The sequence below is a fragment of the Myotis brandtii genome, unplaced genomic scaffold (genome assembly GCF_000412655.1).
Source record: "Myotis brandtii unplaced genomic scaffold, ASM41265v1 scaffold455, whole genome shotgun sequence".
In the NCBI taxonomy this organism is placed as follows: domain Eukaryota; kingdom Metazoa; phylum Chordata; class Mammalia; order Chiroptera; family Vespertilionidae; genus Myotis; species Myotis brandtii.
This window is the reverse complement of record NW_005367384.1, coordinates 825,198-852,564: the sequence shown is the minus strand read 5'-3', so window position 1 is coordinate 852,564 and position 27,367 is coordinate 825,198. Positions and strand designations below refer to the sequence as shown.

At 38.4% G+C, this 27,367-nt stretch overlaps 1 protein-coding gene across 1 annotated transcript in view; it reads right to left on the bottom strand.

The window, feature by feature from the left end:
* The window catches only part of UBN2 (ubinuclein 2), a 76,851-nt gene that overhangs the window by 18,133 nt on the left and 31,351 nt on the right, over positions 1-27,367 (bottom strand). The window contains exons 7-13 of the mRNA XM_014546703.1: positions 24,555-25,044; positions 14,083-14,153; positions 9,179-9,308; positions 4,421-4,539; positions 3,709-3,822; positions 2,981-3,124; positions 2,217-2,267 (exon numbers count right to left, since the gene is read on the bottom strand). Of these exons, the coding sequence (XP_014402189.1) occupies positions 2,217-2,267; positions 2,981-3,124; positions 3,709-3,822; positions 4,421-4,539; positions 9,179-9,308; positions 14,083-14,153; positions 24,555-25,044 (1,119 nt within the window). The remainder of the gene's footprint in view (positions 1-2,216; positions 2,268-2,980; positions 3,125-3,708; positions 3,823-4,420; positions 4,540-9,178; positions 9,309-14,082; positions 14,154-24,554; positions 25,045-27,367) is intronic.

Genomic DNA, 27,367 nt, shown 5'->3' with positions numbered 1-27,367 from the left:
TTGTATGTGTGTGTGTATATATATATGTGTATATATATATATGTATATGTATATGTATATGTATATATTTTTTGCAAAAATTTGTCTCTGAATTTTTTTTCTATTTTTTCCCCAATTACAGTTGACATACAGGTTTTCTTTCCTTTTAAAAAATGTTTTTAAAAAATTATTTTTAGCATAAAACTCAAATAAAAATGTTGAAACAACAGAAAAAAAGGCAAGAAAAAATACCATGGAAACTTTGGAAGCCAGTGTGAAAAAGTTTGAAGATTAAAACACTCATAAGTTCCATAGTAGGAGAAAATACTCAAATATTTGTTGAATAATTAAAGAGTTGAACAGCTAAAATACCTCACATTGTTTGAATATTTGTATTTCACTTAATTGAATGTCATTACTTAGATTAACAAATATCTTTTTTTAAAAAATACATTTTTATTGATTTCAGAGAGGAAGGGAGAGGGAGAGAGAGAGAAACATCAATGATGAGAATCATTGATTGGCTGCCTCCTGCACGCCCCCAACTGGGGTTCGAGCCTACAACCCAGGCATGTGCCCTTGACCAGAATCGAACCTGTGACCTTTCAATCCACAGGCCGACGCTCTATCCACTGAGACAAACCATCTAGGGCAGATTAACAAATACTTTAATTAAAACTGCCAATCTACAACTTTATTAAGACAACAGTAATATTCAAAGTGTTTTTTGTTTGTTTGTTTGTTTTTTTAAGAAAGAGCACTTGAACAAAAGATTTCCAGGCTCACCTATCCCATAGATTCCTACGTTCTGGTACAAAACAAAACAGAAAATTAGTTATATATATCTCCCCACTGTAGGGTAACTAAACCACTTGCAACAAAGTACACCTATAATATATGAAACCAAGCTACTCCACATTTATAATAAAACTAGTGGCCCAGTGCACAAAAACTAGTGGCCCAGTGCACAGGGGGGCGGAGGGGGGAAGGGAGTGTCCCTCAGCCTGTCCTGCACCCTCTCCAATCTGGGACCCCTTGGGAGATGTCCGACTGCTGGTTTAGGCCTGAAACCGGCAGTCGGACATCCCTCTCGCAATCCGGGACCGCTGGCTCCTAACCGCTCACTGGCTTGCCTGCCTTATCGCCCCTAACCACTCTGCCTGCCAGCCTGCTCGCTCCCAACTGCCCCCCCTTGCCGGTTTGCTCACCCCCAACTACCTCCCCACCCCCACTGGCCTAATCGCCCCCAACTGCCCTCCCATCTTTGCCTGATTGCCCCTAACTGCCTCTGCCTCGGCCCCGCCACCATGGCTATGTCCGGAAGGTCTCCCGGTCTAATTAGCATATTACCCTTTTATTAGTATAGATAATAAAAGTAAGAATTGAAAACCACAACTAACTCAGTACATCTCTGATGGTGTACTAAGAAACTGTCCTTCCTACCAGCTGCAAAACAATTCCATCTATTATAACTTATACAAGGAGAGACGGAATCTTAGCAGAATACTGAATTAGAATGCTCAGTAAATTCTCAGTAACTTGCTAAATTTTATACTTTATTAACCCCTTAATACTACACTTTTAGACTACAGGGAATTAGCCCTAAGTTGAAGGTAAAAATAAAATTCTTGTTGAGTTAACCAGTACTCATTAAAAAATGTAACCACGCCTTTTTATTACTGCCTACAGGAGGATAAGAGAGCTTTCTTTAGTAATCACATCACTAAGGAAATACCTGGTTTTGAACAGAAGAAAGGACACGAAGAGTAAGTTAATTTTTTGGAATAAAACACTGCAAGGCCAGGAAGTGTAGGTATGTACACAGAACTATCTTGGAAAGTACAAGGTGTTGGGCTACCTAAGTAGATAGTCATTAACAGGGGGAGAAAAGGGCACAAAAGACCTGAAGGGCACATACCCAGGTTATGGTAAGTTATGGTTCCCAAGAACAAAGGAAACTACCAGAGCCTTGTTTACATGGCTCCTTACCACCATATCTCAGGCCAATGTTAACATTATGGATTCAGATTTTTGGAAACTACCCTGAGAACTGTTAATAGATAAGTGTGTTCGAGGTCTATATAGTCAACAGTAAAAATGATCTTTTTAAAAGAGGCAGTGGTAACATGGAGATTGTCTAAATGTACGTTTAAGTCAGATTTCAAATAGCATTAAATAAATGATACTTTTGTTTACTAAAGCACATGATTTGAATAAAAGAGTCTGAATTTACTCACGGGGCAGAAGTAAGATGATTATGTACACTCCGACTTTCCTTAAAAAGCATTCTGGAAAAATTTAAAGGACACAATTAATTTTTTATAGTAGATAAATAATATGATAATCACTTTATCATCTTAATCATTTGATTTTCAACAATCTATTATTTGCTTATTTACCAAGTAAAAGTTATCAGTAAATTCAATAACCGATCTTACACAGAGTTTTATATTACCTCTATTTTAAATCATTAACAGATCAACAGATGTTTTCTGTTGATTTAAGATGGAATGCTTTAAGATGACAGGTTGAGACAGCCAAGTCTAATACTTAACTCTTTAAACTTTAAATTAGTTTTGAGATACCACTCTATATTGAATACTTTCAACAGAACCTATGGCTATGCCTCTTTTTCTATACTATTCTAGATCTTGCATTCAGTCCCTTATCTTCACAATGCCCATATGAAGTTCCCCTTCCAAAGTTCAAAGCCATCTTTCTCCCTACTACAAAATTTAGATATGAAAAAGAAAAAGTGGTCGGTTAAAAAAAATAACCTTTATGTATATTCTACATCGCTATGTCCATGTGACTCATTCTTTAGTCTTTTAAGTACTTGAAGTTTGCAAAGCACAGATCATTTGAGATGATTATACAGAATTTTAAACATATTAGGTTCTTAGCAAAATGAATGTCATGTATGTGTGTGTACATATGTATCTTTAATAACAGCAGTAAGAAGAAAGTAAATAAATAAGATCTAGGATGTCATATTTCTTACCTTGCCTGCATCCAGCCCTTAGGCCACAATGGTTTCACCTCTGTCTCCATAAAGGATTTAAGATAATCCTCAGCAGACTGGCTTTTATTTGGCTCTAACTCATAGCATCCCAATTTGATCTCAACAAGGTTACATAACAAAGTTCTAAACAGATTAAAAATATATATTTATATATAAATCTGACTGAAAATTTTAGAAAATTAAGCTTGAAACAGATTTTTTTAAAAGCACATAAATCTGACAGCAATAGTAAAGAATTATTATCTGAAGAAATCAGATAACATGAAGATAAATAATTTTTATCATATATTATTCATTGCACTATAGCCAAATCCCCACATGAAACAATTTCCTTTGATACCTTTAATCTAGGCACCAAAGACTGAAAGAGATAGTCCTACAACTAAACCCTTACTTGGGGTACCGAACTGCTGATAAGCAAAATGACTGACAACACAAGTATACTGAGTCCTTTACCTTCTGAAACCAGTACATGGCTTACTCGATAACTGAATAATGAGCTTTAAAAAATCATTATATAAAAATAGAAGTTATAGCATTCTAAAAATAATAGGACCATGTCAACCTTCTCGTGAATAAATTTTTTCTATATACTTATCTTTGGTTGTTCCCAATCTAGTCTCCGACTTATTGTAGATTCTTTTTATGAAAACCTTACATCTCCATTATCTACTTAGTTACAAGTGAAGGCTTTGGTTACATCTTACCTAATGGTGTCATCCCAGTGGAATTTCTTTCTTGGTCCTATGACACGTTTCCCTGGTTTCTCATCATCATCTTCCTCGGATCCATTTTTTTCTCGTTCTTCATCTGTTTGCAACCTAAAAATAAAAAACATTTTATAAAGCAGAGTTTTAACTCAACATTGCATATAATAATACACTCCCTAGAAACTTGTTGAATTGCTTCATTGGATGTTAATTTAAAAGACAAGGTAAATAGGGAATCTACCATTCTACGTAATACTTTGAATTTCATTTGGGGTTATAAAGTCATTTGGTAAATAAGGTCTTCAAACTATAATATAAAGGCATGAATACGTATTTTTTAGTTCAGAATATATTTGTGTCCAATCTCAGACAGTCAAGTTGGTCAACATGTGAAATGTCTGACCAGTAGGGTCAACTCTTGCTTTGACCACACCCATACAATAAATCAACAGACCTTTCACCTTTGAAATCAAAGCAATTAAGTGGGAAGTGAAGTGTCATTTAGAATATACTTATTAGGTAAGTTTTAAATATTTTGATAAAAACCCACCTATTGGTATAATACCCACATATAGTACAAAAACCCACATATACAATTTTAGAGGTAAATGTATATGTCTACTTGGTGGTAAAGTCTACTTAACACCAACCCTTAACATCTAAAAATATTTATCAAACAAAACCCAGTTCAAATAGAATAAGTACATACTTGGCACACTTAGCTTGACTACGAGCCTGGCAGTCCTCCTGGTATTTAAATAGCTGTTGAGGCATGACATTGCTAACAGCCAGTTTCAGTTTTTGCAGAGGTTCTCTTAAACGATCATCCTAAGAAAAAAATAAAGTTTTTTCAAACATATTTACAAAACTTAATTTGTAAGTAGGTCCTGAAATGATGAACATTTATTCTTTTAGACATTAATTATAAATATGAAATGTTTATATAATTAAGTACAGACATTGGTTTTACAATACTGACTTTTCATAATGCACATTGGATATAAAATTAGTATGACCATACTTCCCATGTAGCCAAGGAGAGTCTGTTTTTGCCTATTGCCCTAGCATAATTAATAATGCTCCTTTACGTTCCTAGAAATGCCTCATGTTTGGCTGACAAATTACATGAATACTTTAACTGTAATACAAATGATCAAATAGAGAACAAAATCTACACTGTGCAGACCACTACTGGATAATCTCATTATGATGGGGAACAAGTACCACAAGGAGAGAAACTGCTTCCAAACACTGCAACACATGATACAGCGTGGAAGACTACCAACAGGATGTTGGTTGACATCCTGTTCTCTCATTTATTGTTAGTAATTGTGACTTACGTTACAAGCAAAAATGCAAGGTAAAGACCAAAATGAAAAAGGAAACTGGAAAACTCTTATTCACATGGGTTCAGAGCAAAAAGCAAGTAAATTTGTATCTGCCAGCTTTAATTAACCAATTAAATTATTTTCATCTTGCAAATAACAATATATGTAATTATTAAAACACATTTTTATTACTGTCATAGGTGCAGAAATATTATACAACTTTGCTTTTCTTCACTGACACAACTATTTTTAAAATGTGATTTCTGGTAAGGAGAGGATTTTTAGGAATGCAGTTACCATGTTATGGCAGGTATATTTTACAAATTAAAACATTTTATTTTATCAATAAACATTTATCTTATTAATAAAACCAAACTCAAATATTATTACTAATAAGCATTTACCTCTTTCAGGCATGCCAATGAATATTATTGCAACATCAAAGTGTCTGCTATAAAATCCCATTTTTTAAAATGTGAACATCCAGTGTATCACATGGTTCCTGGGTGATAGTGTTCACACAGCAGTAAAACTGTATGGAGGCACACTCTCCCCTTTCTTCCCTCTCAGGCCTTCATCTTCTAAACTCTATGGGACCCCACAAGACTTGCAACCAGGGAAGCAATAGTCAGCAGCATCTCATCTTGGGCTAACCCCCTGAACCTGTCTCCAAGGCCCCTTTTCTCTGACTTTCCAGAGAACCAGAGCAGCCCCGCCTAGAGTCTCTCTTGTTGCTTCTTCTATCATAAGTCCTTCCTTGTTTCACTTTAATAAACATACCCTCAAAATAAAATTAAAAAAACTGTATGGAGTTCCACCATAGGTAAAGACAGATAAATTTGAATTGCATAATGTTGAGTGTAAAAAGGCAAGCTGCAAAACAAAATAGACAATATGACTCAATTTATATGAAGCTCAAAAACATGTAAAACCAAACAATTTAATGCTTATGTTTACAAACATGTGTGATAAAAATCATATAAAGAAAAGCAAAGGTAAGATAAATACCTTTCTTCCTTAGTCAGTAGATCTATACTAACCGGTCATCTTCCAGACATCCTTCTGGACAAAGCCACAGTGGTGGGGGCCGAGGCAGAGCTGGTTAGGGGTGATGAGGACAGCAGGGGAGAGCAGTTGGGGGTGGTGAGGCCGGCAGGGGAGGGCAGTTAGGAGGCGATGAGGCTGGCAGGGGAGGGCAGTTGGGGGCTATCAGGCTGGCAGGCAGAGGCGGTTAGGGGCGATCAGGCAGGCAAGCAGGCGAGCGGTTAGGAGCCAGTTGTCCCGGATTGCGAAAGGGATCCCAGATTGGAAAGGATGCAGGGCGGGCTGAGGGACCCTCCCGCCCTGTGCACGAATTTTGTGCACTGGGCCTCTAGCATTAAATAACTTCAAATACCAAACCTGAAATGTCCCTTACAAAATATTTTACAATATGCAAAAAATTGTCTTCCTACTTCTAATTATTATTTTTATTAATAAGGAGCTAGGCATAGACACAAATTCTGAGACCTTAGATAAATTTCACTTGTTCATTAACTGCTTTGAATTGAGAAAGAATTACAGTTTCTCAATTCAAAGAAGTATTTTATTAACAGAAGCTAAGTACCTACAGTAAAGAATTCCATGTCTGCCTGGCTGGGTGTGGCTCAGAGGTTGAGCACTGACCCGGGAACCAAGAGGTCACTGGTTCGATTCCCAGTCAGGGCATATGCCCGGGTTGTGGGCTTGATCCCAGTAGAGGCGGGTGTGCAAGAAGCAGCCAATCGATGATTTTCTCTCATCATTGATGTTTCTACCTTTCTACCTCTCCCTTCCTCTCTAAAATCAATAAAAGTATATACTAAAAAAAAAATAATAATTCTATGTCTGTCAGATCAGACCTAATACAGTGAGCCAGACATATGTATTCTCCCATTAGCACCATGATAGACCTTGGATAGCCATATTGTGCTGTGTGACTCCCACCCCCAACCAGAAAAGTTCAGGTTGACCCAAAATATTAAAATCAGATTGTCTGACCTAGGAATTTGGATTGGGATGAGTGAGCTGAGTCAGTCTCTGTGTGTGGCTTTTCTGTGTAATGTAAAACCTTGAGAATCAAGTAATCTTATCTGCAGATGTACTTAACAGGATAAAAATGAGATGTGGGGAGAGAGGTAGAAAAAGAGTTAATCCAAATGATCAGTTCCCATCCTTCCTGGCTGCATTCTTTTTTTTTTTTTAATATATTTTATTGATTTTTTTACAGAGAGAAAGGGAGAGGGATAGAGAGTTGGAAACATCGATGAGAGATAAGCATCGATCAGCTGCCTCCTGCACATCTCCTACTGGGGATGTGCCCGCAACCAAGGTACATGCCCTTGACAGGAATCGAACCTGGGACCTTTCAGTCCGCAGGCCGACACTCTATCTACTGAGCCAAACCGGTTGGGGCCTGGCTGCATTCTTGCCCTTAGTTCCATGAAAAACCTTTATTCATAGAAAAAATGTCCTTGTTTGTCTTAAACTACATTCAAGTTATTTTCTGTTACTTGTAAGTTATAAATATTTTTTAACTATAGAGGCAAAAAATCATTAAGTGAAAAGTAATCAGGACAATAAAGGCATGAAAAACCATTTTATATGAAGTGAAGGAGGAGACATAATAAATGCTTTAAAAAACATGAAAGCGATGAAGTGGACAAATGATTAGATTTGTGGATGAATTCAAAGGTAGAATTAGGACCAACAGCTTAGAAAGCACCTGGGTTTGGCACAAAGCATGGAAGAACTTTCTGATATTATCCTATACTAGAGGCCCGAAGCACGAAAATTCGTGCAAGAGTAGGTCTTCCTTCCCCCAGCTGCTAACACCGGCTTCCGTCCAGCACCTGGGACCTGGACTGGCTTCCCTGTGTCCCCGGCTTTGTCAGGAAGGACGTCTGGAATGACATCCGGTCTAATTAGCATATTACTCTTTCATTATTATAGACTAGAGGCCTGGTGCACAAAATTTGTGCACAGAGGGGTGGGTCCCCTCAGCCCAGCCTGCACCCTCTCCAATCTAGGACCCCTCGGGGGATGTCCGACTGATCCCTGGGATCGGGCCTAAACTGCAGTCTGACATCCCTCTCACAATCTGGGACCCCTGGCTCCTAACTGCTCATCTGCCTGACTGCCTGATCGCCCTTAATTGCCCCCCTGCCAGACTGGTCACCCCCAACTGCCCCTCCCACCGGCCTGGTTGCCCCTAACTTCCCCCCTTCCCCCCGGCGGCCTGGTCACCCCCAACTGTCCCCCCTGCTGGCCTGGTCGCCCCACGCAGCCTGCTGTTCAGCTGTTTGGTCGTCCCTCACTAACTCCCCTGCCTGCCTTGTCGCCCCACGCAGCCTGTTATTCAGTAGTCCATCTGATTGTTTCAGTTGTGACAGCCCCTGGCTTTTTATATATTGGGATAATATAAGCCGTGACTGAATGGCAGAATGACCAGAACGACTGCTCGACCAGTCGCTATGATGCACACTGACCACCAGGGGGCAGATGCTCAACGTAGGAGCTGCCCACTGGTGGTCAGTGTGCTCCCACAGTGGGAGCGCTGCTCAGCTAACCAGGATGAGCACCGCTCCCACAGCGGCCGATCCCCGCAGGCCACGCCCCCCCACCAGTGCACGAATCCCGTGCACCGGGCCTCTAGTAATGAAATAAGTTTCTGACCATGAGAGCATTCATCTTCGACAATCACTTAGTGGGGTTGCAGTCGAGGAGAATCTAGCAAAATATGGATAATTACACTAGATAATTTTTAATTTTACATGCAACCCTGTGATTCTTTCCATTGGTCTGCATAATATCTGTAGAGATCCATTTCTGGAGTAAGAAAATTGAATTATAAATATGTCAGTTTATTTGCTGAAGGCAAAGTTGTGTTAGCTGTGCAATAGGTTAATTTACTAGTCCAAGAATCTATGCCTTAGAAAATATTATTTCTCACCTAAACCTATCAATTATTGAAAAGTAATTTTTTTCAGGGGATCCAATGTGCCATTAATATTCATACAACGTAACTATAAAGCAATTAATATGCAAAATTCCCCAAAAGAAACCAGTCTCTTTACAGGTTATAAACCTCCCAATGTAGGTATCATTGTTTCTCCTCTTACCTGGACGTTAAGATGTAGCTTCTTTAGACGCTTTACCAGTGTTTCTTTATTGCATGGCACAAACGCTTCAAGATGGGCGTAGACACCACTACGAATGACGGGGCCTAGTTCCTGCAGCTGTAACTCAATGCTGACCAAAAACAACAAATAAATAGTAAAGAATATCTTTCAGGTAGCAACAGCCAAGCAAGGAGGCAAAGGAAGTGACTCTTTTCTCATTTTACATTTCCTAGACTGTATTTTTCAAGGAAAAGTAATTAATAGTGATGCTATAGAAAATTTCGATGAACTTAGTTTCAGAGAACTTATATAATCTCAAACAAGCTGGCAAATAATATTTTTCATGGCTGCAACCAAGTCTACATTTTTGGGTAAAGCAAAGGAACTCCATTATTAACCAAAAGTTCCTTTTCTCAAAGAGATATCATACGCCCTTCAACCCTTACAATTACTACACTAGTGAGTCACATATGAGTTCTTAGAGTACTTTTTCCTTAGTTGTTTGAAAATTTCAGATTCAAAAGAGGTAAAACTTTTCTGGCTGCACATACAGACTGTTTCATCCATCTTTGATTACTTTATTGGGCCTGTATTACAAGCTAGGTATTTAACAGCCTGTTTGCACAATGAAATCGTTTAACAATGCATTTCTCAGAATGTACCCCCATTCTTTTTTTTTAAAATATATTTTATTGATTTTTTACAGAGAGGAAGGGAGAGGGATAGAGAGTTAGAAACATCGATCAGCTGCCTCCCGCACAGCCCCTACTGGGGATGTGCCCGCAACCAAGGCACATGTCCCCAAATGGAATCGAACCTGGGACCCTTCAGTCCGAAGGCCGACACTCCATCCACTGAGCCAAACCGGTTAGGGCTGTACCCCCATTCTTAAGCAGTGTATTTAAGCACACATCTCTCACAGATCTACTTTAATATTTTTTTCCTAAGAATTCCAATCTTCTAAGGCTTCAGAAGTAGCCAACTAAAAACACTTGGCACCCAAAGCGTGATTTTCAGTTATTTTTACATTTATTTCACAGAGAAACAAAGTTCTCTTGAAGTGGTGAACTTTCTTGAGCCCTGCCTCCTACTTTCTACCAGACTCCTTTTCCTTCTTTAAGTGAAATCTATCCAAAGGCAGATTTCTATGCATGAAAGTTACTATGAATGGGCCTTGAACCTGATAACAAATTATGAGCATGAGATCACTACAGGTTCTAAATGAATGAAAATATACTGGGACCATCTGCTATTAAAGGCACTAGAGAACAAATATTGGGTTCTGTTGAGTAAATAGGCTGGAAACCCACTTTTATATCCCTGTCTACACAAAACTCTCCTTTGTCTCTGGAGAAGTTTCAAAGAAATGAAACATGGAAATCTGTAGTGGAAGCAATAGCCATCTTTGTAAACAAGATTCTCCTACTGAGGAATATTTAGTGATAACTATGGTATCATCCTTTCTACACAGAATTCTAGAAATACAGTCATTTTCCCAAAGGTGATATATGGCACATCTTCCTACCATGTAAACTTCCTCTTTCTAAAAAAATCATTCTTAATAAATTTAAAACACTAATAATAAGAAAAACTCAGTCCAAATGAATTCTGGAATCTACTGAATTTCCTGGAGTTTCCTCAAGTATTCCAGATATCCTACCAATATTGTCCAAATAATACAACCACTGAAAACTAACTGAAGAAAGCTTAGGGAACAATAACCCAAATTCAAAATCCCAAATATCTCTTTACCTTAAAGCAAAAATTCAAAAGCCTGTTGATGTGCTAACTAATACTAGACAAGAGGTGTGTTCATCCCTCTTGTCCCTGAATAACTACTTAATTCAGGTGGGCTGGTTCTAGGGTTACCTAAAGAAGACTTGGTATTGAACAGGTTAGAAGTATGTTTGAAAAACTGTTTGGGATTCCTCCAATTGCAAAGCAGCCCCTCAAAAGAGTAAGGAAAAGCTGTGGCTTGTGATCAACCCTTTCACTTTGCTAACCTTCAATTCAAAGAAAGAGAAACATACAGACAGGCAGACCAATTGGTAAGCCCATTTATATTGAGACTAGAGGCCCGGTGCACGAATTCGTGCATGGGTGGGGTCTGGCCGGCCTGCCCTGATTGGGTCGATCAGGCCAGCTAGCCGGGGGAGGGGCCTTAGGCAGTTGGCTGGCCGGCCCTGCCTCCTGGTTGAACTCCTAGTCAAGGGAACAATTTGCATATTAGCCTTTTATTATATAGGATTCACATCACATTCACAAGCTCCTTAAAGGAGCATCTAACAATGAAGGAAGACAGATCTCACTGCCAAATATCCAATAGGATTGGTAGTACCTGCCTAAAGCATTTGTTGAGCAGAATTGTCAGGCTGAATTAGAATAATAGGCAAAGCATCAAGATTTTATTAGCAATGTCAGCTTGAAGTAAAGAAAGAAATAGGGGATGAAATCAAGCCAGCATGTTGTTAATTTGTTGATCCAGGTCAAATTCATTAGGCTAAAAGTAAAAGGGTACTCTATTCCAACAAACTCATCTCTTTTTCTCTCCAGCCATGGTGAAGAGGAAGCGATGGTGAGGCAGAGCCAATACACCTGAGTAACTTCATGGGAATAACTAAACCAAATAATCATCTACCATATGTCCTTAGAAGATCAACTCAGTCCAGAGAAATAAGGGGTGTTGGGTCAGGAAAGTGGACAAAGAGGCCAGGGTGGTATAATAAACTTACTAAAAGAGAAAAAAATTCAACTAAACACTACGACTTGTAGAATTGGAGGCACACTTTCTATGAAATAAAAAATAGATGGGCCCTGGCCCAGTAGCTCAGTTGGTTGGAGCATCATTCCAATACACCAAAGTTGCAGGTTCCATCCCTGGTTAGGGCACATACAAGAATCAACCAATGAGTGCATGAATGGGTGGAACAACAAATCAATCTCTCTCTCTCTCTCTCTCTCTCAAAATTAATAAATTTTTAAAAAATTTAAGTAGCCCTAACCGGTTTGGCTCAGTGGATAGAGCGTCGGCCTGCAGACTCAAGGGTCCCAGGTTCGATTCCGGTCAAGGGCATGTACCTTGGTTGCGGGCACATTCCCAGTAGGGGGTGTGCAAGAAGCAGCTGATTGATGTTTCTCTCTCATCGATGTTTCTAACTCTCTATCCCTCTCCCTTCCTCTCTGTAAAAAATCAATAAAATATATTAAAAAAAAATTTAAGTAGATTGGCTCCAAAAACCTAGAGGATTTGTTTTAGAATAGACATGAGAGGAACTGACAGAGAAGTCAGTTAATGGAATGCTGCTATTCTGCTTATTTGAGATGTTATTTCCCAAGGATGGTCTTTTGATTCTCTCAGGGGAGCTATACTAGTAGCTGTTCCCTTACAGAAAAGTAAAATAAAAAAGAATTGTCTCCGTCTCAGGAAAAGGACCTGATCTAGTAAACTTAGGGCTTTCAAATGCAAAGAAAAAGAAGAGCTAGGCAGATCCCTGATTATGGAATCTGGGACAGCTCTGATGAGAAATGTTATATTGTTTATTGAATCTAGGGTTTTACGGGAGCTAGGTAAAAGGAGCTGGTGCCAACAGGAAGCATTTGCCTTGCTTTCAGGCAAACAGAAACAACTTGAAAAGCCCTGGATTAAATAAAGAAGAACAGGAACAAAATTTCACCATATTAGAAGTAGCATACTAGGTTGTATGTTTCATGAAATCCATGGTACTTAAAACAGTTTTAGTACTACAGCATAAGAGAATGCAATTCATTAAAATAGTTATCAGAACCAACAAACCAATTCATCCTTTATATCTTGAGAAACTATCTTCATTATATATTTAAAAGAGAAATGATAGTATTAAAAACATTGCTTTTTTGTTTCTTTCTAAATGATGCTACTGAACTACCAACACATTATTTTCATCAGAGAAGTAAATTTTGCTGCTTTCCCCAGAATCATTTGTTTGTTTGTTTTTGGCACAGTTCTGCTTGCAGTCAATTAGATATCCAATTTCCAATGGTCAAAATTTATAAGCCAATAGGTTTATATCTTATGAGATCACAATATTAGAATCTGCAGCTTTATTAGTATCAAACTGTGAGAGTGAAAATGATCACTATTTTAAATATAACCTATATCATATATCAGCCTTCACCCTCTCCTCCTAAATCTAACTTCTGTCTTTTCCACATTGGACTCAATCCTATCCCACAATCATGATTTCTTAATTAAACCATACTTTCCACTTGGCTTTAAGAGTTCATAATGTATTTTTCCAAAGTCTGAAAAGTAGACAGAAAATTATACCAAATTTAATATAAACAGAGCTATCACAGAATGTTTTATATAAGTTGGTAAAATATACATATAAACCTAGAGTACTATTCAACCTGTACAGTGGTCACTTGCTCTGGCAGTTATAATATTGGAAGCTTTGATTATCATAGGGGTCCAAAAGAACCAATACATGCAGAAGCATAATTTTGCTGAGAAACAAATGTTCATCATACATACTGGGAGGCTGAAAGGGAAGAGCTAACGTATGAGACTAGCCAGGCACTCAGTATTTGCATTTCAAAAGCCTACTATATACCTTTTATCTTTTAAAATATGTTTGTATTAATTTTAGAGAGAGAAGAAGGAAGAGGGGAGAAGAAGAGAAAGGAACATCGATCAGCTGCGCCCACTGCCGCCCCCCCCCCACCCCCCATGCACCTGACTGGGGATTGAGCCCGCAACCTGGGTATCTGCCCTAACCGGAATCAAACCAGTGACCTTTCGGCTCACTGGACGATGACTAACTAACTGAGCCACACCGGCCAGGGCGAGGTCTACTATATTTTTAAATAAATTCTTAAAGTTTAAATAATTTTTAAGGATTTTAATCAAAGAAGAAAATACTTACTCCAGAAGAATATTATTCATATCCTGTGTAAAGAATTTTTTCCTTCCTTCTTCATCAAAAAGTTTGGCAGCCTAGAGAAACATAAGATTGACAATATAACCCTTAATAAACACATTATTTGCTTCCATATTTATTTACTAAAGAATCAGCTCTTTGAGGATGGGGTTATAATTTTTTTCACTTTGTATTCTTAATACCCAATTTCGTACCTGGCATAAGGAGGCAATTAAAGAGTGCTGAAACTATTTTAGTATACATACCATTCTTTCTGACTATGTCTGTATTTCATTTTTTTCAATCTACCTAAATTCACAAAATTTCCATATAAGATTTTTTTAGTGTTTTGGTTGTCTTGTGTATTTTATTAATTAAAAAAAATTTTTTTTAAATATATTTTATTGATTTTTAAAAAAAATATATTTTATTGATTTTTTACACAGAGGTATGAAAAGGTAGACCTGGAAGATGATTTCATTGGTGACTTCTGTGGGCTCCTGGAGAGTTCTGTTCTTCTGATGACCCAACAAGATAGATATTCTAAGTCAGGGGTCCTGAAACTTTTTAAACAGGGGGCCAGTTCACTGTCCCTCAGACCATTGAGGGCCGGACTGTAGTTTAAAAAACACTATGAACAAATTCCTATGCACACTGCACATATCTTATTTTGAAGTAAAAAAACAAAACGGGAACAAATACAATATTTGTATTTGCATGTGGCCCGCAGGCCGTAGTTTGAGGACCCCTGCTCTATCCACTGCGCCAAACCGGTCAGGGCTTGTTAATTTTTGCTATGGTCTCCAAGATAACAGAAAGCAGATGTCTCACTTTCTACAGACATTATTGTTTACAATGTGTATCATATTCTACACTTTATACCCATTACCTTGTTAAATACTCATAACAACTGGTGAAACTGGTATTAAACCCTCATTTTACAAACAAGGGACCAAAATCTTAAATAGGTTATACGATATGCCCCCAAATCACACGGCTACTAAGTGGTGGACCTAGGACTCAGACCAGAAGCGTTCTAACTTCTCCTCTGTAACACTGCCACCCTTGGTTCTACCTAATTACATACTAACAAAGAAAACATTAGCCTAGGTATAAGCAAAAATTAATTCAATGAGCTTAAGGATAATATTTTCATCATTATGTTTGTCACCTTAACCAGCCTGACAAGAAACAAAGAGTGTACAAACCAAGACAATCTACCATAAGCAAATTTTACTGGGGAAATTACAAAGAATAGTTTATCTTGATTTCCATGAGATGTAAAAAATCAAGCCAGATCCAATAATCCGATATAGTCACATGCTGATTCTGTCAATCTACCAAGCATCTGACAATTTTACATGCAGTAAATAGAAGAATAAAATTTCTGAGATGTATCTCAGCACTTCTTAGAAAGGATGCAGACTGGTATGTGTAGGGAGCAGAAATACAGGAAGAAAGCCAGAATGAAAACTAAACTTCAAGAAAGAGAAACAAAAATGTCAAGAGGCTGAACACTGGAAGAATGTTTCAAAGCGAGAAAAGAGCAACAAGAACAAACTCCTCATCAGACAAACACAAGGATGAATTCTCATCTCCTGAAGAAAAAACACCATCTTGTATTTCAAAGAAAAAATATGGAGAATTCATAGACATCAGTAAATAAAACGAATCTTCTTACTCCTGGTATGACTATTACAGAGAAAAATTACAGTTTTTGATATCTGAAATATGACAGTTTTACAAGATTGAAACACATTCATTACTAAGCAGTTTTGTTTATTAAATGAGAATGAATTGCATATAACACAGCAGAGGAAGTGCAAACTATGGAGCTTGATGGTCCTGCCTTTAAATCTTCACTTTGAAATATGTCTCAGCCACTTAAAAATCACATGGCCATGGCCAAATCACTTAACCTTTTGAATCTTGGAATACTACCTACCCCTTATGATTGTTTGAGGGTTAGACTGACTATATAGTATGTAAAGTACACTAAATCCAGTCAGGGCACGGTCTCCTCAATGGTAAATGGTGCCTTGTGACTGTGGGACACTGTACACTCAATACACAGTACAGGCATTTGCTAAATAAACAATAGCAATTATTATCAATTACATGTTGGAAAACCTGGATCACATCATCAGCACTTTTTAAAACCTATAAAGCATCTAGGGGTGGGGCAACATGGGAATAGCAAAAAGGATATACTTTGGAGTCTGGACAACCTGTTTTTAAGTTCTGGCTCCACCACTTACTAGTTGGACTTGACCAAGCTATTTAACCTATCACTTAAGTTTCTCAACCACAAAAAGAAAACAATACGGGGACCCCACCAAGATGGCGGCATAGGTAAACACCGGAGACTGCTGCCGCAAACAACCACTTCAAAAATACAACTAAAAGACGGAACGGACATCACCCAGAACCACAGGAAGGCTGGCTGAGGAGAGACTCTTCAACTAGAAGGAAAAATAACAGCACACCGAGGCTCAGAGGAGGCGCAGTGTGGAAAAAACTCAGGTGCGGAGGTGCGCGCGCAAAGCGGGCTGGTGGCTGAGAGCGCGGTTGTCGTTTTCGGTCAGGGGGGAGTCTCAGACTCTGAGCTCCAGATACGGGCGAATCGCTGGGGACTCGGACCCAAACGGGAGAAGCGGGAGTGTCTGGCATCAGTTGGAAGGCAGCTTTCCCTCCGAGGTTTGCAGCGGTTCCGGGGGTTCTGAGAAGCAGAGCCTCTGGGAACAGGACTGAGGGCACCATAACGGCTCCCTCCGCCCGCCCTGTTGAGCCCGCCCCGCCCAAGCCCTGCGCAGAGCCATTTGCCGGATAGCCTCAGGCAAAGGCTAGATTAGCACCTCCCCAGAGGACAGAAGTTTTCCGCGGCAGACACAGCTGATTCACACAGCCAGTCGGCCTGGTGGTCAAATCCCTCTAGTATTAACTACAACAATCAAGGCTCAACTAGAACAAGACTGCGCACAAAGACCACTAGGGGGTGCACCAAGAAAGCATAAAAAATGCGGAGACAAAAAAACATGACAGAAATGGAGGATATAGAGCTAAAAATCGCAATTTTGAGGGCTTGCAAAAATGTGCTAGAAGCTGTCAATAAACTTGAGGAGAGAGTCACGAAAACTAATGAGACCCTCGATGCTATGATAAAGAACCAACTAGAAATTAAGCATACACGGACTGAAATAAAGAATATTATACAGACACCCAATAGCAGACCAGAGGAGCGCAAGAATCAAGTCAAAGATTTGAAATGCGAAGAAGCAAAAAACACCCAACCGGAAAAGCAAAATGAAAAAAGAATCCGAAAATACGAAGATAGTGTAAGGAGCCTCTGGGACAGCTTCAAGCGTACCAACATCAGAATAATAGGGGTGCCAGAAGATGAGAGACAGCAAGATATTGAAAACCTATTTGAAGAAATAATGGCAGAAAACTTCCCCCACCTGGTGAAAGAAATGGACTTACAGGTCCAAGAAGCGCAGAGAACCCCAAACAAAAGGAATCCAAAGAGGACCACACCAAGACACATCATAATTAAAATGCCAAGAGCAAAAGACAAAGAGAGAATCTTAAAAGCAGCAAGAGAAAGAGACTCAATTACCTACAAGGGAATACCCATACGACTGTCAGCTGATTTCTCAACAGAAACTTGGCAGGCCAGAAGGGAATGGCAAGAAATATTCAAAGTGATGAATACCAAGAACCTACAACCAAGATTACTTTATCCAGCAAAGCTATCATTCAGAATTGAAGGTCAGATAAAGAGCTTCACAGATAAGGAAAAGCTAAAGGAGTTCATCACCACTAAACCAGTATTATACGAAATGCTGAAAGGTATCCTTTAAGAAGAGGAAGAAGAAAAAGGTAAAGATACAAATTGTGAACAACAAACATGCATCTATCAACAAGTGAATCTAAGAACCAAGTGAATAAATAATCTGATGTACAGAATGAACTGGTGATTATAATGAATCAGGGACATAGAAAGGGAATGGACTGACTATTCTTGGGGGGGAAAGGGGAATGGGAGATGCGGGAAGAAACTGGACAAAAATCGTGCACCTATGGATGAGGACAGTGGGTGGGGAGTGAGGGCGGAGGGTGGGGCGGGAACTGGGAGGAGGGGAGTCAGGGGGGGAAGAGGAACAAATATAATCTGAACAATATAGATTTAATAAATAAATAAATAAATAAATAAATAAAGAAAACAATACGCCCTAGCCAGTTTGGTTCAGTGGATAGAGCGTCGGCCTGTGGACCACAGGGTCCCCAGGTTCGATTTTGGTCAAGGCCATGTACCTTGGTTGCAGGCTCCTTCCCAGCCTGGGCCCTGGTTGGGCTCATGCAGGAGGCAACCAATCGATGTGTTTCTCTCACATCGATGTTTCTCTCTGTCTTTCCCTCTCTTTTGCACTCTCCCTAAAAATCAATGAAAATATCCTTGGTTGAAGATTAACAACAACAACAAAAAAACAAAAAGAAAAGAAAAAGAAAACAATACCTATACTTCATACTTGGAGTAGTTGAGAAGATTAAATAAACAAACTTTTAGATGAACAAAACTGTAGATTATACTGTGTCTTTCGTTACATGCTTAATTTCCCCTATGTTAACTAATATGCCAAATGAGGGGACAAATTCAGTAAACAGAAAAACGTGTCCGTATTTATATAGACATCTTTAGTGCTGTTTTGTTTTTAGAACTTTTTTTTTATTGGATTAAGAATGTAGTTCCTATTTTCCCTGGCTGAGTGGCTCAGTTGGTTAGAGCATCATCCTGCTATGCCAAGGTTGCATGTTTGATCCCCAGTCAGGCACATACAAGAATTAACCAATGGGCCCAACTGGCGTGGCTCAGTGGTTGAGCGTCGACCTATGAACCAGGAGGTCACAGTTCAATTCCCTGTCAGGGCACATGCTCGGGTTGCGGGCTCAATCCCCAGTGTGAGGCATGCAGGAGGCAGCCGATCAATGATTTCTCTCTCATCATTGATGTTTCTATCTCTCTCTCCCACTCCCTTCCTTTCTGAAATGAATAAAAAATAAATAAAGAATTAACCATTGAATGCATAAATAAGTGAAACAACAAAATGATGTTTTTCTCTCTCTCAAATCAATAAAAATATAAATTAAAAAAAAGAAAATAAATATAAGTGGACAAAACTCATCATTAAAATTCAAAGATTGTCAAAATGGATTAAAAATGTAGTGCTTTTAGAATGTACTTGAACTTAAACACCTATCAGGTTAAAATAGACTGCTATAGGGGGTGGGAGCAGCTGGGGAGATGTCAATGGGGGAAAAAGGAGATTTATGCAAGACTTTAAACAATAAAGAGTAAAAAAAAATATAGATTGCTATAGATACAGATTGGTATATATGAACCTCATGGTAACCACAAACAAAAACGACAACAACAAAAAATACAGAACAATAAAGAGCAAAAGACCCAAACAAAACACTAAAGAAAACCAGCAAACCAAAAGGAAAGAGATCAAGACAAGTAACAGAGAATGACAAAAACAACAACAAACAAATAACAATGACAATAAGTACATGCCTATCAAGAATTACTTTAAATGTAAATGGCCTAAATGTTCCAATGAAGACTTAGGGTGGCTGAATGAATAAAAAACAAGACCCACCTATGTTCTGCTTATGAGATACTCACTTTAGATAAAAAGACACACAGATTGAAACTGAAGGGATATAAAAAGATGTTACATGCAAATAGAAACGAAAAGAAAGCTGGGGTAGCAATACTTATATGTGACAAAACAGACTTTAAAATAAGGACTATAAAAGGAGACATAATGATAAATGGGTCAATGCAATAAGATACCGCAATTGTAAATATATCTATTCACCTAACACAGGAACATCTAAATACATAAAGCAGTCCTAGCCTGTTTGGCTCAGTGGATAGAGCATTGGCCAGCAGACTGAAAGGTGCCAGGTTCGATTCCAGTCAAGGGCATGTGCTCGGGTTGTGGGCTCGATCCCCAGTAGGGGGTGTGCAGGAGGCAGCCAATCAATGATTCTCTCTCATCATTGATACCTCTATCTCTCTCTCCCTCTCCCTTCCTCTCTGAAATCAATATATTTTAAAAAATAAATATATAAAGCAAATATTAATGGGCATAGAAAGAGAAATTAACAGCAATACAATATTAGTGGACTTTATACTCCTCTAACATCACTGGGCAAATCAGAGATAGATTAATATAAAATAATGACATTAAATGTCATATCAGATCAACTTAATAGACAATCCTAGAACATTTCATGCAAAAACTACAGAGTACACATTTTTTTCAAGTGCACATGGAATATTCTCCAAGACTGATCACATATTAGGTCACAAAACAAGTGTCAATTAATTCAATAATATTGAAAATAGAGAATTTTTTTCCGACCACAATGATATGAAACTAGAAATCAACTACAAAAAGAAAACTGGAAAAAACACAAACACATGTAGACTAAACAACATGCTATTAACAACCAATGGATTAAAGAGGAAATTCAAAAATATTTTGAGATAAATGAAAATGAAAACAAAACTCCCTAAAATTTATGGGATGCAGCAAAAGCAGTTCTAAGATGGAAAGTTAATAGCTATACATACCTACCTCAAGAAAGAAAAATCCCAAATAAACAACTTAACTTTATACCGAAACTAGAAAAAGAACAAAACCCAAAATATATAGAAGAAAGGAAATAATAATGATCACAGCAGAAATATAGTAGTTAGAGACTAAAAATACATAATAGAAAAGATCAATGAAACTAAGTGCTGGTTCTTTGAAAGGATAAACAAAATCGACAAACCTTTAGCCAGATTGATTCATCAAGGAAAAAAGAGAGCCCAAATAAATAAAATCAGAAATGCAAGAGAAGAGTTTACAATCAACACCACAAAAATACAAAGGATCATTAAGGAATAGTATGAACAATTATATGCCAATAAATTGGACAATCTAGAAGAAATGGATAAATTCCTAAAAACATACATCTTTTTAAGACTGAACCAAAAAGAATCAGACTCTGAATAGACTAATTACTAGTAATGATATTGAAACAGTAATTAAAAAACACCCCAAAAAAACAAAAGTTCAGAACAGACAGCTGCACAGGTGGATTTTACCAAACATTTAAAGAAGAATTAATACCTATCCTTGAAAAAATTGAAGAGAAAGGAACTCATTCTACATGGCCAGCATTATCTTAATACCAAAATCAGACAGGCACTACAAAAACATAAAATTGCAGGCCAATAACACTGATGAACATAGATGTAAAAATTAGCAACAAAATACTAGCAAATGAAATTCAACAATACAGTAAAAGTATTACATACAATGATCAAGTGGGATATATACCAGGAATGCAAGGATGGTTCAATATCCACAAATTAATTAACATGATACATGAATCAACAAAACCAAGCATAAAAATGACATGATCATCTCAACAGATGCAGAAAAAGCATCTGACAAAATTTAACATCTATTTATGAAAAAAATTTCAGTAAAGTAAGTATAGAGCGAACTTAGCATAACATAATAAAAGCTACATAACAACAAATTCATAGCTACAACTTACTCAGTGGTGAAAAGCTGGAAGCTTTTCCTCTAAAATCAGGAGCAAGACAAGAATGCCCACTCTCACCACTATTATTCAATATAGTATTGGAAGTCCTAGCTACAGCAGTCAGACAAGAAAAAGAAATATAAGGCATCCAAATTGTAAAGGAGGAAGTAAAACTGTTACTATATGCAGATGACATAATAACAAAAATCTGTCGCATTTCTATACACTAATAATGAATGATCAAGAGAAATTAAGAAAACAATCCTATTCACAACTGCATCAAAAATAATAAAATACTCAGGAATAAATTTAACCAAGGATGTAAAAGACCTGTACTCTGAAAACTTTTACAAACTTAAGAAATTAAAGAGGACACAAATAAATGAAAGGATATACCATGCTAATGAATTGGAAGAACTAATACCATTAAAATGTCCATACTAGTCCACCCGCTGTGGCTCACTGGTTGATCAGTTGAGTGTCAACCCATGAATCAGGAGGTCATGGTTTGATTTCTGGTCAGGGCACATGCCCAGATTGCAGGCTCGATCCCTACTAGGGGGCGTGCAGGAGGCAGCTGATCAATGATTCTCTCTTATCATTAATGTTCCTATCTTTCTCTCCCTCTCCCTTCCTCTCTGAAATCAATAAAAAATATATTTTAACAAATTATAAATATAAACATTATCACTAATAAAGCTGAATTTATTTTTTAAAAAAAAGAACAAAGCTGGAGATAACACATTCCCAGGTTTCAAACAACTTATAAAGCTACAATAACCAAACAGTATGGTACTACCACAAAAACAGACACAAAGATCAATGAAACAATAGAGAACCCAAAAATAAGTGGTGCTAAGAAAACTGGACAGATGTGTGCAAAAGAAATTAAACTGCATCACTCTTTCATACCATATACAAAAATAAACTCAAATTGAACTAAACATTTTTTAAAAATATATTTTATTTATTTTTTACAGAGAGGAAGGGAGTGGGATAGAGAGTTAGAAAGATCAATCAGCTGCTGCCTGCATACCCCTTACTGAGGATGTGCCAGCAACCAAGGTACATCCCTTTGAATGGAATCGAACCTGGGACCCTGCAGTCCGCAAGCCAATGCTCTATCCACTGAGCCAAACCGGTTAGAGCTGAACTAAACATTTTTAAAAATATATTTTTATTGTTTTCAGAAAGGAAGGGAGAGGGAGAGAGAGATGAAAACATCAATGATGAGAGAGAATCATTGATTGGCTGCCTCCTGCACGCCCCCTACTGGGGCCAAGCCCACAACCCAGGCATGTGCCCTTGACCAGAATTGAACCTGGGACCCTTCAGTCTGCAGGCCGCCACTCTATCCACTGAGCCAAACTGGCTAGGGCATCATTTATTTATGTTTATTGATTTTTTTTTTCTTTTAGAGAGAGAGAGGGAGAAAGACAGAAACATCAATTTGTTGTTCCACTTATTTATGCATTCACTGATTGATTCTTTTATGTGCCCTGACCAGAGATCAAACTCGAGTAACCTTGGTATATTGGGACAATGCTGTAACCAAATGAACTACCAGGCCAGGGACTGTACTAAAGATTTAAATATAAGACCTGAAATCATAAAACTTCCAGAAGAAAAGATAGGCAGTAAATTTCTACATAAGTCATAGTAATATCATTTTGGCTATGTCCTCTCTAGGAAGGGAAACAACAACAAAAATAAGCAAATGGGACTGCATCAAACTAAAAAGCTCCTGCTTTTTAGGATACCATCAATAAAACAAAAAGACAACCTATTAAATGACAGAATATATTTGTGCAAATGATATATCCAATAAGGGGTTAATATCCAAAATATAAAGAACTCATACAACTCAAGATAAAAAAATAAACACTCCGATCAAAAAATGGGAGAGAACATGAATAGAACATTTCTCCAAGGAAGACATACAAATGGCCAACCAACATGTAAAGATCCTCAACATCACTAATCATCAGGGAAATGCAAAGCAAAACCACAATGAGATACCAAATTAACACCAGTCAGAATGGCTATTATCAAAAAAGTAAAAAAATAACAGGTGTTGGTGAGGACATTGAGATAAGGGAATCCTTGGTGCATTGTTGGTGGGAGTGTAAACTGGTGTAACCCCTATGTAAAAGAGTATGGAAATTACGCAAAAAACTAAAAACAGAAATACCCACATCACCCAGAAATTCCACTTCTGAGTATTTATCTGAAAAAATTCAAAACACTAATTACGGAAGCAACCTAGGTGTCCATGGAAAGAATAAAAAAGATGTGATACATATACAACGAAATATTCAACAATAAAAAAAAGAATGAAATCTTGCCATTTGTGACAAAATGGATGAACCTAGAGGTTACTATGCTAAGTGAAATTAAGTCAAAGTCAAATACCATATGACTTCACTTATATGGAGAATCTAAAAAAACAAATGAACAAACAAAACAAAAACAGACTCATAAAGATCAAACTGAGGGTTGCCAGAGCTGAGGGAGGTGGGGATAGGTGAAAAAGGTTGAAGGTGAATATAGTCATCAATATTATAATTTTGCATAGTGATGGATGATTACTAGACTTCGTTTAGTGTGATGACATCATAAGGTATATAAATGTCAAATCACTGTATTGTAGACCTGAAACTAATATAATATTGTATACCAACTATACTTAAATAAATATAAATAAAATCAAAGGTTTATGCACACAGTCAAAAACTGAAAAGAAATTATATGTTGCTTATATGAGTATTGGGATTGTCAGTTGTTATTTTTGTCTTAAAAATACATTTATTGTTATATTTGTGCAACAAATAAAAAAACACAAAAAAAACCAAAAGAATTATTCCACTTACTACACGGAGGTCTTCAATACGTTTTTCAAGAAGGACAGGTAAACCCTCTGGGAGTATAGGTACCACCTTGGGCATAACCTGAGAGGCGTAGGTTGGCTGGGTGGTGTTTCCATTCTCTCCCCCTGACTCAGAGAGGGGGCTACCATCAGAAGTAGCATCCAATAATCTGTCAAAATCAATATCATCTAGTATCTTTAGGGCACTTTCAGCTTCCTGAAACAGTTCATGTTCATTTGTGCTAACAAAAATGGGAAGGTCCGGATCAGCATTGTTCATGTTTAAGTCTGAGACATCATTTCCCAATGTTACAGCAGCGGAGGGGGGTTTATTCAAAGAGGCGCTCATTAAGTTCACTGAGACTTTAGGGTTAGACTCCTTCTCTAATGCATCCTTCTCTTTCTGAAATTTTCGTATCATGGCAGCTAGAGAAAGAGAATCTTTGTAACGTTTCTTCTTTTTTTCAGACTTGTGTGAATTCAGAGCTACAACTCTGTGAAGAAAAAAAGTAATCAGTTAGGCTACGTATGATTTTCAAGATTAAAGCCCCTTGTAAATAAGCAGGCACAGATTATCATTTGACAGGCAGGAAAGTAAATTACTTATCTATAATAATCTATAATAATAAAAGCATAATATGCTAATTAGACTGGATGTACTTCCGGACGTCCTTCGGGACGACCTTCCAGACGAAGCCGGGGCTGCAAGGGAAGCCTGGGTCGGCAGCCGGGAGAACGGAGGCCTACTCTTGCACAAATTTCGTGCATCAGGTCTCTAGTTAAATTATAACAATAGCATCTTCATCATCATCATCTGGATTGTTGCTTATGAAAGGTAGATAAGTAAGTGAACATTAGAGTGAAGAAAATGAAAGGAATAAAGTCAACAGAAAAAAAATGAAACCAGCTCAGGTTTACTAAAGTATACTAAGTTTAACTTACTATTCCTTTTGGACTGTTCACATTCTTTAGCACATCTATAAAGTAGTTACCTAAACAATTAACCAAATAAAGAAATGTACTTCTGCTGAAAACAGTTGCTTTACAACCAGAGAAGCCCACCTTCAAATTTGTATCTCTGGAGGCTGTGCTACCAACTGCCAAAGAAATACAAAATCCTGTTTATCAATCTGTGAGCCTTCAACCATCACCATGCTCTCTATCTAGATCCCATTTGATCTGCTACTACCTTCTGGTCATTTTTCATTTTCCATTCTAGGAACAGCTGTGTGAGGCAATCAGCTAGATAAGAAATCTTTTCTAAATTCTATGGTTTATATGTTTCTAACGTGTACTTATAGAACCTAAAAGATTGTTAGAACCTTGAAGGTGGGCCCATGTTTCATTTACTCTTATATACACATACAACCAGAAGAGTGCCTGGTATACAATAGGTACTTAATAAATATTTACTCAATGAATAGATTATAAATTTGAGAAAATGATCTATTTATATAAAAACCAAGCAACCAGAACGCCGGAAGGACCAGAAATGGTTGCTATGATGCGCACTGCAGCCAGCCAACTGGCCTGATGGGGGGGGGCCCTCCCCCAGGCCAGATCTGGGGCAGGGCTGGCTGGCCAACCTCCCGCAGCCCCTCTCCCCAGCCGGCCCGATTGGTCTCCCCACCCCGATGGGGGTGGAGCCGCTGGCCAACCTCCCATGGACCCTCCCCCCAGCCAGCCTGGCCCCGATCGGATGCTCCCACCCCGATCGGGGGCGGGGCCGGCCAGCCAACCTCCTGCGACCCCTCCCCCCAGCTGGCCCTGCCCCTGATCACCCTCCCACCCCGATTGGGGCAGGGCTAGCCGGACCCCACCCATGCACAAATTCGTGCACCGGGCCTCTAGTAAATTCAATAAAAAGCATTGTGTATAGTTTTTATTCCCAAAGAAGCTTACTTGTCCTATATAATAAAAGGCTAATATGCAGAATGACCGGTCGCTATGATGAGCACTGACCACCAGGGGTAGTGCCACTCAGCCAGAAGCCCTGAGCCAGGCTCACAGCTGGCAAGTGCAGCGGCGGTGGCGGGAGCCTCTTCTGCCTCTGGGGCAGTGCTAAGGATGTCCAACTGCCGGCTTAGGCCCACTCCCCTAAGCCATCAGTCAGACATCCCCCGAGGGCTCCTGGACTGTGAGCGAGCGCAGGCTGGGCTGAGGGATCCCCCGCCCAGTGCATGAATTTCATGCACTGGGCCTCTAGTAAATAATAATCACTTAAAACAACCTTTAGTTATACACACACACACACACACACACCACACACACACACACACACACACACACACAGGGTGTCCCCCAAAAATGTATACACACTTTAACAGATGATTTCTATTACATTTTGAAAATGAAATGTATTTTAATAAACACTGCCTTTATAATTATTCAAAGTGTGCATATGTTTTTTTGGGACATCCTACTGGGGATTGAGCCCACAACCCAGCCATGTGCCCTGACCAGAAATTGAACCTGCAACCTTTCAGTGCACAGGAAATGCCCAATCAACTGAGCCACAGGAGCCAGGGCTTAACAATTTCTTACTAACTCAAATGTCACTATAATCTCATGCTCAGGAGGGTATAAATACCTCCCTACATCAAATTTTTGGATATCGATAGCCCAAAATTCAGATGTACCTGCCCTGGTAAGGAGGGGAGAAATACCCAGCTTCTCAAGTTTCTGTACCTTAGTATTTTTAAAAAGCCATAGAGAGATAGGGGCAATTAGTTAATTTTATGATTACATGGTACAAACATTTTATTCTTATGACTGATGTTTTCCGAGAAATTCTACTTCGTTTTTAGAGGCAAAATC